The sequence below is a fragment of the Anoplolepis gracilipes genome, chromosome 4 (genome assembly GCF_047496725.1).
Source record: "Anoplolepis gracilipes chromosome 4, ASM4749672v1, whole genome shotgun sequence".
NCBI lineage: Eukaryota > Metazoa > Arthropoda > Insecta > Hymenoptera > Formicidae > Anoplolepis > Anoplolepis gracilipes.
The window spans coordinates 11,619,650-11,632,878 of record NC_132973.1 but is presented as its reverse complement, the minus strand read 5'-3'; the positions used below and the strand labels follow the sequence as shown (position 1 = coordinate 11,632,878).

At 30.1% G+C, this 13,229-nt stretch overlaps 1 protein-coding gene across 2 annotated transcripts in view; it reads right to left on the bottom strand.

The window, feature by feature from the left end:
- Crb (cell polarity complex component crumbs) overlaps positions 1-13,229 on the bottom strand; it is a 37,284-nt gene that overhangs the window by 14,741 nt on the left and 9,314 nt on the right. Inside the window, exons 2-6 of one of the 2 annotated variants that reach the window (XM_072889607.1) lie at positions 4,261-4,631; positions 3,842-4,022; positions 2,944-3,117; positions 1,185-1,512; positions 257-717 (exon numbers count right to left, since the gene is read on the bottom strand). In XM_072889607.1, the coding sequence (XP_072745708.1) occupies positions 257-717; positions 1,185-1,512; positions 2,944-3,117; positions 3,842-4,022; positions 4,261-4,631 (1,515 nt within the window). The remainder of the gene's footprint in view (positions 1-256; positions 718-1,184; positions 1,513-2,943; positions 3,118-3,841; positions 4,023-4,260; positions 4,632-13,229) is intronic. The other variant, XM_072889608.1, reaches the window with a different exon arrangement.

Sequence of the window (13,229 nt, the reverse complement as noted above, 5' to 3'; positions counted from 1 at the left end):
ACATCAATAGTTTATTATATTGATAATTCGCTTTTGTTTTCTCTTATATTTTTTTATTTTCTAGTTACAAAATATTAAATTCCTAAAGAGAAGCGTTTTTCTTTAAGCTTAGGATCTGAAATCATCGTTTGGATTAATACATTTGCTGTTCATCTAGATAAAAAGTAAATTATATATTAAGATAGAAACTAATTTCACAAAATGAAGAAATAAGCGAATATTGTCAATAACGTTAATCTTAATATTCTTTTCTTACCTCTCCATTCGGATGAACAAGTGCAGTTAAAACCATCTCTGCCACTGATGCAAGTACCGCCGTTAGCACAGGGATTGCTGGCACAATAGTTGACGGTGCAGTTGGGCGGATTACCCATAAAGCCGGGATTACAGACGCATTGAGGCCCATGGACGTCTTCCACGCAGATGCTGTTAGGTGGACAGGCTGCATTCTCGCAAAGGCCTTTCAGTTCGCAGTGGCGGCCTGTGAATCCCGGGAGACACTCGCAGTGATAGGTACCAACGTCATCGATGCACTCGCCATCATTGGCGCAAGGCCCGGATAAACATTCGTTTAAATTCAGCTCGCAATTTTGACCCTCAAAGCCTTCTGGACAATTACAAATGTAGCTGCCGTAATAATCGAAGCACACGCCGTTGTTTAGGCATGGGTTTGCTTGGCATTCGTCAACGTCTTCTTCACAATTGATACCCTCGTAGCTGAAGAGCGAAAAATGAAAAACGCTTGAAATATATCTATATGTATTATGTATATTGCCATACGTGGAATGTAGAAAACATAAAATGGAAAAATATAAATTTAATCCGTTATCTCTATCGTGCAGCATTTTACTCTTTTGCAATTTAAAATCTTAAATCTTTAGAAATATATAAAATCAAGGAAGGACCTATATTTTGAAAAATCTAGGAACTACAAATGAAAATTTTGACATTTGCATAAAATGTTCCGTTTTAGCTTATAATTTGTCAACTCCAAGTTTTGATACCAGAATCGAGAAATCTACAGAATAAAAATTTTAGAATGTTTAAAAGAGAATTTGTAATAAAATTAGAAATAAAATATAAACTGAACGACGAATCGCGACGGATTACTTGAATTGTATAACTCATAATTTCATTTAATTATTAAATTCCAAATAGTTTTTCAGTTCTTTGAAGAAACTCACCCAGTCCTGTCGCATTTACAGGTATAATTATTGATCCCGTCAAAGCAGATGCCACCGTTCTTGCATGGGTTCGAGGCGCATTCATTAATATTAGTTTCACAATTTTTCCCAGTCCAACCAACTTGACATTTACATTTGTACTCGCTATCTGTCAGCGATATGCAAATGCCATCATTTTTACATGGATTTTGTTCACATAGTCGCACTCCCAACTGAGATTCGCAGAGACTACCGGTAAATCCAGGCTTACAATTGCAGGCAAAATTGCCATCCTCATCTTCGATGCAAATGCCGCCATTATGACAAGGTTTGTTCTCGCAAGGTGGACCTGAAAGATACGCGAAAAAGATTATTATTTCATCAATGATAATTATGAAGAAGTCGATGAGAGAAAAATACGAAGCAATGCTAATTCTAATTGACACTAATAATTAATTACACGCGAAAGAAAAAGTAAAAGGTCATAATATTTTTTAATTATTCAAAGTTAATAAAGTAATTAAACATAAATTAAATATAGATAAAAATGTGAATTTGTTAGTAAAAACGTTAAGCATACTTTATATTCAATACAGAAATACAGCTCCAAAAATAATTAACTAAATGTAAAAAAGAAGTTCAAAAAAGGAGCAATGCAAATAAATAAGATTAAAAATTAAATATAAAGTTTAATTTTTGATATAAAAAAAGATGTAGTGTTAAAAACTAAAATTATAAACAAACAGTCAGAGGTAAAACAAATAAAAACTAATAAATTAGACAATAAAAATCACTTATTACACGCGATTATTTGTTTCACCTTTGACTCTGTTCGTTTATAATTTTAGTTTTTCACATTGATGAGAGTTTGGACAAGGACAAAAATATTTGTTATTTGCGCTTTTTTATATATTTTATACAACTTTTTATTATATATAATGATTAAAGTTTTTGCGCATTTAATTTTTAAATATCAATCTTATTTGTTTGCATTGTTCCTTGAGCCCTTTTTTTACAATTAGTATTTTATGTTCAGTTGATGACAAGAATGCACTCTCAGGTTTATCTCTTATGGTGCATACGAGTGCTGGGATATTCATCAACTGTGCAACTTTTCATAAAGCAATTAGTTTAATTTTGATTCAAGGTGATATTTTTAAAAGGCAACGTCGATAAAAGAAGAGAAAAGACAACACGGCAACACAATAAAAATCATTAAGCATGATTTTAAAGCAGTTTCTACATCTAACAATAAGGGCAAGACAAAAAGCGTTTCTATGATTTTTTCTATAGAAGCTGTTTCAGAACAGAATAGATCTATATTTACAATATATGAAAAAATTAACCAGAAACGATACAGATTTCATACCCATTCTATCACACAGTAATAAGTATAATTCCTCTACAAGATTCTAATTTCTAATTTCTAATATATTCTTAATGTAAAGATCATATTTGTAGAACACGTTTCACTACACTTAAAATCGTCTGCTATTTCTTTGTATTCATATGTCTTATTAATCTCTACTTCATTTTTATGTTATAATCTATATTTTACTATTCAATTTAAATTTTTAATAATTTTATAACGTATTTTCCTGGAATCCACGGGAAAAATAATAAAAATCATAACTGCAGTAGGATGATATTTTCTCGTCGCGATGTAAATATACATCGTCATGATATAATATTTCCGTTTAACGCGCGTTGGGTATGAGTCCGCTCATTCTACACAAATGCCGCATAAAGCCCGCATATTCGAGATATCGACGAGGTCTACCATTGTCGATCTGGCAGTTGTTGCCGGAGTACCGGGCGTAACAGTGGCACTCGTAACGATCCTGCCGCGACACGCATTTACCATGCATCATGCATGGTTCATGGTGACAGAAATCCATGGTGGAGGCTGTAGCGGAAGCTGCTCCCATACCACTCACGAGACTGCTCGTTCCACCTGAAAGTTTTTTGTTTTTCACAGAACTCGCATGCAACCCCTCCTCCTCCCCCTTCTTTCTTTTTCTCCTGATACACATCTATACATATTCTATGCACTTTCAGGGCAACAAACATATGTGCGCTTCACTCAGAAAAGAAGATGTGTGTGTCACTACTTTGCAATCGTAATTTCCTATAAATTAAAAAAAATGATGCCAAGAGATTATACTATAAAGACTATTATGAAAAGACTGTTTCTAAAACGAGATCAAGAACAATAAGAAAAACTAACCAGAATAAAACTTTTTTTTCATTTTTAATTCCAAAGTAAAATTTTTAAAACTGAATTTCAGCATACACAATTTGACAGCTATAAATCTGATTAATATATTTATAATAAAAATGTAAAATAATAGTGTCTGTGTAAATAGAAAATAAAAAGAAATAATGTTATCATTCGATAGGTACTTCCTACAACTCATCTAAAAAATTGAAAATAATCCGTCTGCGTCGAGCACAATATTAATCTATCCTATTGCAATGCTTACTGGATTGCTCTAAATAATTTAATACTAACCTGAAACTGTTCTACCTACCTACCTTGTGTGATATCTACGCTATCGATCTACCTTATTACCACGTGTGATTACTCAACATTTTTCAGTGCAAGAATACTCTAGCATAAATAATTAACAAAACAAAAATTATTTGAGAAAAATTTATAGATGACTCTGTGTCCTTACATCCTTTGGTATTCAATGGACAGGGTCCGAAAACGGCACCGTTGTTGATGCTGTTGTTGAAGAGAATTCCGGGTCCATGCAGAATACATCCTCTGAAGCCTTCGCCAATTATGAGTGAACTGTTTACGTCATAATCAGGAAGAGTCAGAATGGCAGAATTATAAGTCGCATTTGCAACCACCTAGAGAAAACAATGTCTGTATATATTAAATGCGAATTTTATAGTTTTTGACATTATATTTATATTTTATCTACAAAGTCTAATGCAATGAGGCTTCAATAAATTGATGAAACTTGATGAGTAAAATTTTTTAATAAGTTTCCTCAATATATTATAATTCTATTGTAAATATAATTATACATTTTATTATTTTTCTATTATACAATACAATTTATGTTATTAAGTAATGTGTATTTACCTGGGTATGTCCTGCGGCATTCAAAGTGAGATTACCGAGTCTAAAGAAAAGGTTAACGTTGTGCCAGATATTGTTCAGTAACCTGGCGTTTAGTCTAGCCCTATACCTTTGCTGATCGACCACAGCCACAAAGAGTAGTCCCTCGGGAGTCACTTCGAGACTAATAGAATTATCGTTGTACTTTTGCAGAAACAATCGTCCGGGATCACACGTACGAAAGCTGAGACCACTGTGACGATGCACGGATACAAAAGAACTCAGCTTCAAGAACGCTGAACCGTTGAAATAGGCCTCGCGCGGATTCTCTTCGTAGTTTCGACGTCTGAGATCTTGGGGAGCTCCCTGAGTGATTACCAGCAAAGTTGCTAGAACTGCAATAGAAAAAAAAGACTATTAGAAAATGTGATACTTAAAGATTTCTTTATATCCTAAGAAAAATAATGTCTATCATAAATTACAGTTTTTATAAATTTTGGATTTCTGCCTACTATTTTTTGATTCTGACTTTTGTAGTCCATTGTCCTATATATATATATATTGGAGTTTTTTGGATATCGTAGATTTTAATATCGTAGTCAAAAATATAAATACTTGATGCTGACAAGAATATTACATGAAGACAAATTTTGGTATAAAGTTAAAGTCTAACACAACCCTGATTATCTCTACAATCTTATCTCTCTATCATATATTAAATAAATAAAAGAGAAAGGAGAGAGGAGAGAAGGAGAGAAAAAGACAGACAACAGAGAGAGAGAGAGAGGGGGGGGGGGTCTAGCACGCGTTCTAATTTTCGTTGTCATTTGTGAGCGCCGCACGTTAGAAGTACCAACACATGCATTATCAATAAAAGTATTGAATTTTTTTGCTTCTACTGCAGTCGCAGTAATCAATAAACACGACATTTTTATGTTTACAACATACTGACACATCTTAGTTCAAAAAACCTAACGATTCTGAAATCTTTATAATCATAAAAAATATTACATCTTAATTAAGAAAATTAATTAATCACTTAAAAAAAATTCTTAAATAATTAATTTAAAATATTTTCTCTTTGCCTTATTTTCCCTTTTACTTTTGTTAATATATTTATAATTGTAATTTATATTATATGTAATAATATTATAATAATGTACATATAGTATATTTATCAATATTATTAGCTATATTATGTATAATATGTAAAATCATAATATGCAAAAATATAATTTAAAATTAAAACATTAATTTAATAAAAATAATATTAACAATAATATAATATATAATTAATAACTTATATTTTTATTTTGTGTATAGTATAATCTCTCTTTTTGTAATAATAATAATAAATACAAATGCATAAAAAGTTATTTTTAGGAAATTATTCTAAAAAGATATTTTCTTTTTTATAAAAAGACTAGCATCGCACAAAAGAGTAGGTAGGTGAAAGGATAATGTATGTACATACATGAGAGAGAATGCACTTTCATCGAAACGAATATATTTTTAAAAATGCAATTATTTCGTCTCGATGACGAATGCATTTCCAAAAAGGATATCTCTTGAAAAATTTATTTTTTGCTCCTCATTGTTTGCAAAGAAACGATATTTAAAACAAGGAAAGATTTATGAAACAATATCGATTAATATATTTGCAAACCCATTGGGATTGGCAATAAAATCAAGCGATCGATAATTTTTTTTCGAAAAATTGAGAAACTTTACTAAAAAACATAAATAAAAATGAAATTGATTTAAATAAAGTTTAAATAATTCTCGGGTTCGATTTCCGATACAGTGACTTTGCCCCGATATTTTTCTCGCTTACGTTTCTGTATAGAAGAGTAAAGAGGGATTTAGAATTTTAAGTAGAGATTTAATTTATATATATACTACTTGGTATAAGACCAAGAAGTTTTCGTGTCTTATGCATAAATCGGTAATATGGTCGCAGAAAAATTGTATTTTTACGAAACCGACGCACTCATCTGACATTGGCTCTCAACAGCCCGTGAAATTTTTATTTTCACATACATAGTTTCTCTCTCTCTATATATATGTATATATATATATATATGTGTGTGTGTGTGTGTGTGTGTTTAAAACTTTATTAATAGGTACATTAAATCTTCGTGCCGAACTTATTCTCCGAAGAGTGATTTAAAAAAGTGATTTGTGACATTATGACAAAATAAAAAAAATACAAGCTTGAAAAAGGATTTAATACACACATATATAGAATTTCTTTTTAAATTTTATATTTATTTTAATTGAGTAATAGTCATTCATCTGAATCATTCTTTAAAATAATAAATTCGATATTTGTGAACAAGACTCACGAGAAATGCGCGATTTAACAATGCATGTAATGGATGTCAAATTGCATAACGCTTCTTCTCTTGTGTGCCGTTAGCTTAAAAAATTAACTACGATGTCTCGCGAGCGTTTACATTTACATCACTTACGTGAGAAAAAATTTGTTTATATTCATTCATGATGCGGATGCAATTTATGTACACATAGAACTTCAATTTTTTTTTATCATAGATCTTTAAAGATTCGTTTTTCTATATAAATTATGCATTTAATTTTTATTAACATCCATGTGTATTTATATGGTTGATATAAAAGTTGTAAAAATTCTATTAAAATTCGATAGTTTTTTCCTATTCAATATCCGTGCATTTTTTCCTCCATTTTTTGTTTCATATATATATATAGATTCCACCTTATTATTTTGAATAAAACCTCATAATTATGACTTTCTTCCAAATGTGATTATTCTATACTGAGCATTGCCCGGCCGAAGTCATAATTATATACCTATACAATTGCCCATTTAACAGTTAGAAGTAGATTGATTAATCCATCAGTGTAGTTACCTTATTTTCGTTTAATGCGATCGACAATTTACGTTAAATGGGAGAAAGTAGTAGAAATAGCGTAACGGTTTTCATTGCGGAAAGTCGAAAATGCGGGCTCTGATTAGGCACATCTCATTCATGACAAATCATAGCAGAATAATACATTCCAATTTCACGAAATGCCGTTAGAAAGCATAATAATTTATCCGTAATCAGTAAGAATGTCGTAGGTGCATTTTTACGGGACATCTGCAAGATGTCTCGTAAAAGTATAATCGCTTGCGAAAGTATGTTACGTATTTCAAGAATATCGAATAAGAGAAAAATGTGGCTATAACGAAAATGGAATAATTAATTAATTAATCGGTTAATGGTTATAATTATTTAAATTAGTGGTTAATTTTTTTTTTATTTTCTTCTTCATCTTTAAATATATATAAAACGAAATAAAGAAAATCACTTAAGTAATACGCATCGAATGCTCTACGCAACTATTCGTGATAGACATGACAATAATCATGGTAATAATTAATATGCTACTTGAATAAACTGTTCTGTTAATTGTGGCTGTCACGTTTCTAGTCTAATAGCAAGATAACAAAGATGGCGAGATCACAAAGATTGCATTGTTTGTAAAAGCGGCAGTATAATAAAACAGAGAATTGTGCTTGCGAGGTTCGACGAAGGTGTGGCTATTGTGAGTCAGTTGAATGGTATAACTCAGTTTTCATAGATGAATACCGATGAGTTCTGGAGAATATTAGAAACTTATGCAAAACGATTTAATATAACTATTGTACTACATAGCAGTAGTACAGACGATGAATCCAATGGTTCCGTCACTATATTGATGAAAACTGATAATTTGCTTAATACAAGAAAAACGTAACAAATTAATTTGTGCAGGTTTAATTGTCTGTGTGTGTGTGTGTGTGCGTGTATACGTAAGGATAGTAATACATATTACTTATAAAACATCGAAAATAAAATTTTTACATTGTAAATATAATCATAAATAGTAAATTTTTTGGTAAAAGTTTACAAAAACTTACATCTCACGGATCATTTTCATTTTGACATACAGAGTACATTCTTAAATAATACAGGCTTTAAATTTTGCGACTCTTTTGGTTCTTAAAATATGTGACTTTAAAATATAATTTTAATATTTTTTTATATTATCTTTTCGTTTTATTTACCTGTGTATATTTCTTTTGTTTACATTTGTTTGTATTGCATTAGTACGCAGTGCACTGCAGGCCTCCTCTCCCACGTATAATATTTATTTTATGATAAAAAATGAAAAAAAAAAAAACATGTCAAGAGTAAAGTCATTGGAATTAAATCTGTTAAATCTGTTTTTTTCTAAAAATATTATTTTTTTAATATTTTAAAATCGTATATCTCTAGGAACCAAAAGAGTCTGACGCAAAATTCAAAGCGTTTATTATGTACTTATTGTTAGAAATGTATTCTCTATATACCGTCAAATGATCCGTGAGATATAAGTTTTTATAAGCTTTTACTTATTTTTTATATTTGAAAAACATTTTCTTCATTCAGAAAAGGATCTTGATATGAATGCATATTGATTATTTTAGACAAGAGAAAGAAAAGAGGGACAAACAGAGAACTACAACTAGAACAGAACTATTGCACGTGGCCATGGTTGACAATAAGTTGGTCGCGGAGCTTTCGGTTCACTGACACGTGGGAATTCAACGATCGAACATTATGCATTGCGTCATCTATACATATAAACGTGTAGCAGTTGCTCGCGCGTCGTAATAAGAAGTTTCTCTGTTAATGAGAAATGTGATTTACTGACATGAGTCATGACAAAACTATGTGATTCCAGGTGACAAAAATAATTCTCATTTTTTACGATTTCTATTTATGTCACAAATTCTTCAAGTTGTATTATTAAAAACGTTAGTAATAAATGTGGTTGGAGCATAAAGAACACAATGTTTATAACGTAAAGAAATTGTACCAAATGTAATACATATATTTTGTTAATAATATTGGATACATGGGGAAACTTAACTTAAATGGTATACGTCGGTTTTATATATAATTGTCAGTGCGCATATGTAAGTTTCCCCCCTGAGATTCTTCTCAATGCAAAATAAACTTGAATTGAATGACGCAGTGTTTAATGAAAATGAGTAGTGACGAAAATTGTGATAAGTTATTGTTCGAGACTCGTGATGCAATCAACTGTAAGGATGACTTGATCCGTTCACAATGATTTTTGATGGAAGCCTGTGGTCATTTCCATAGACAGTATTGATAGAAATTGTCTATTTTGCCCTCGAGAAACGAATTGACATAATGTGACGGTGACTATGACAAATTTGATATATTGTATTATTAATTGTATTTACGTGTGTATTTAATTTTTTTCCGTATATAAAAATATATTATAATTTTATATATATATGTATAGATAATTTATAAATTATATAATATAATACACAATTAAAATATTTTTATATTTTGTGCATTATCATATTTTTTTATAAAACAGTTTTCTTCATACGCACAAACATTTTTTTATATAAGTTAAATAAATTATAAAAAATGTTTTATTTAATTTGTATAAAATCCGTAAAAATTGTGTGTGTGTGTGTGTGTAATTATAATATATTTTTATACGGAAAGAAAGATTAAATACACACGTGAATACATTAATAATACAACTTGAAAAAATTGTGACATAAATAGAAATTTAATAGAATTGAATAGAAATAAATAGAAATTTGTGACATAAATAGAAATATATATATATATATATATATATATATATATATATATATATTTATTTATTATATACATATATTTCTATTTATTTTAGAGAGAAAGAGAGAGAGAGAGAGAGAGTCTTATCTTGCCATATGCAAAAATAAGAAAACATCCGACAATCTAAAAAGTCTAATTTCCTCAGTAGACAATTTAATTTCCACATTGTACAAAAAAATCAGCTTGTCCCGTGAGATGTGAAAAGCCTGACGCATATGTGCGTTTCTAGAATTACGCATAATAATGTGCTTCGCTATGAAATTTGCAATTAACTAATAATAGTTGGGAATAAGATTAAGCTACTTAATAAATTTCCTGCATTTGTATTATTAGCAGCAGCCGATACCTTAAATTAATTTTGCATAAAGCCGTAGCTCTGTAGTAGTACTTGGACGAAAAATTTGAAATTCGAAAAAGGTGAAACCATTATATTTACAATCATATTACAAATCGTGCAATCGTGAGAGACAATACTAACGTTATTATTATTATTTATTTAATAATTACACGACACATATTAATACGATTGATGTTGTAAATAAGAAAGCTTCTACAAAAAAAAAAAAAAGAAACACATTTTTTATTTCCAATTTATCTCGTTATTGTATATCTTTGTGTGTTTCTTTTCCTTTTTTCCTAATTTTGACATTTTGTTGTAATACGAAACTAAGGAATTGCTACAGAAAAGTGGCAGGATGCGATATGTAGCTAGTTAGATCGGCTGGCAGAAAGTACCGCAACTTGGTATATAATGACGGATAACTGCACAACTGAATTGTGTTCTCCCAACGGCGGTAAATATGGTTTGTTCCGCCTTAAAAAACGCCAACGCCTCCCTCTCGCTTTCCCACATGCTTTGCATACAGCCAACTACATATTATGCATAACACATCCTTAATCCTTTCTTTATCACCTTTGATTATTCTAATGTTTTTTTTGCTCTTTTTGATTTTTCGATATCTTATCATTGCAAATTTCATTTGTAATTTTTCTCAATTTCGTTCGGTCTTACAATTAGTCTTAAAATCGATTGTGGAATCTCATAGACGAGTCTTGCGACCCGCATGTCTAACGCACAGAATATCGATCGCCTTTAAATCTGGTTGCAATATCGCCTTCTACTCGACGATATCGTAGAGTGAGCCGGGCTCGAAGCTTTGTCGTCAAATAAAAAAAAAAAAAAACAAAAAAACTACTCGATTTAATTACCCGAGCACAATTATCGTAGAAGTGCAATTTCCGCAGCTAGTAAGTTTCGGTGATTAGATCGACTATATGAAACTCTCAAAAGCTGATGAGAGAGTACATTATGTAGATACGATATTACTGCTTCTCTCAGAACACATTTTTGTTCTTGCATATATATACATATACATATACACATATCTGACACAACTCTTTTCCTCATTTCATCATTATGAATAGAATTCAATAATTTTAGTCTCTTGTTAATAAAATTTATTTTTGATACTTTCATATTATAATTGTAATATGTTGTATGCGCGCGTATGCAGTTTTTTTTTGAAAGTATGTGTATGTTCTCCCTATATAATTATTAATATTTTACTTACCATCATTACAATTTTTTTCATATTGATCTTACAATTAGTCATATTTATAATTTTAGTTTTATATGCAAACAGTACATTTCGTTATATTTGAGAAAAATTACATTAAGAAAATTCCAGTTTTAATGATTTTACTCTTTTATTATTAAAAAAAATTCATATACACTTATACTGTATCGCTTATTGAGAAACTCGCTATACGTTTAATATGTACATACACATATTTATATTTCAAGTTCACAGAACTCTTTTTGTTACTGAATTGTCGAAATACACTGACTCGAGCTCGTAGGTGGAAGCCATATTGATACATCAATGCTAGTTCCCTCGCTTCACGCTCAGGTGCGTGCCTTGAGAACGATACGCATATGCACACACATACAGCTGCATATAGAAAGAGAGGATTACAAATTACAACGTCGTCGTTACCTGTCGGTCGGACGAAATCGCTATTTAACCGTTTTTCGTTTCAAACGTCGTAGATGAAAGAAGAGCCGCCTTGTGTTTAGCTGCAACGTTGCAGTTTCATAAAAAGATTTCGAAGAAGTAGTAAAGATTTAAAAGGCTCATATAATAAAGTCAAAGAAAGTGGCTTTGATAGAAAGATGCTTTCGTGATATAAAATTTTAAAAAAAATTTTTTACTTGATAAAAATTCTTTGATAAAAAATGCATATATTGTAAAAAAAAAAGAGAGAAAGTGTCATAGAATATTCATAAATGCATAAAAGAAAAAATTAACTTGATACTTTTTCGGTAACTGTGTGTATAGTCAAAGTTGACATTATTTCAAATTAACATTCTTTACGATAAAGTCTATAAACATTCATCAAAATGAGACGACGATGCAAACTTATAATATTTTGAGACAATTTTTACGGGATATAATTGGATATGGTCTTAAAATGAAACGTAAAATAATTATAATTCGTAATCCTTTCTATGGTTTAATTTCTATATGTGGAGAAAAGATTAGCCACACATTCCGTGAAAAATATTCCTTCTCATACATCAATTACGTAAATCAATCGCATGATTTCAACAATGAAACTTACCTAATTTCCGTAAGTTCTTTTATCTATAGACTGCGTTTCCTTCATTCGGACATACTCACGCGTTTGAAAGCATCGTTCTATCTTTGTTGCTCATTATTAGTGAAAAAAAAAAATAGAATGACGCTTCCAGTACGCGAGCATCCAAAGGAAACGCAGCTATACTATGATGTAGAATTGTATCAAACGATATCGTGAGAAATAAAAAGGAGTATTCCTGATATACATACGTATTGCGATAAATTAAATGAAAAATGTGATTAACGCATACAAGTTATTCTATATTTGAAATATTATTAATACATTTTTTATAGCTAATAATATGGAGAGAAAAATTCTTAATTTTTTAAACTAATTTAGAAAAATTACTCGTAAAATATTTATACTACAGTTAAATCGAGATTAATTTTCTTCATTATTTTGTTTCTAAAAAATAATTTAAACTAATATTGTTGATTTTCCTAACTTTTTATCTTATTATATAGATTCTTAATCACTTTTTAGATTTTTAAATTGTCTAGATCTCATTGTCATAATCTATTTAAAATCATCAACCGTCATTTATCCTCCGTGAAAATATCTTATTGTTAAATTAATTTTGCAAAAACCAGATATTTTTCTCATAAATCTTCGTAATTGGGTGAAATTGACTGAAAAATAAATTTAATAAACTAGCGTGATTTCTCTTATCGCATACATGCT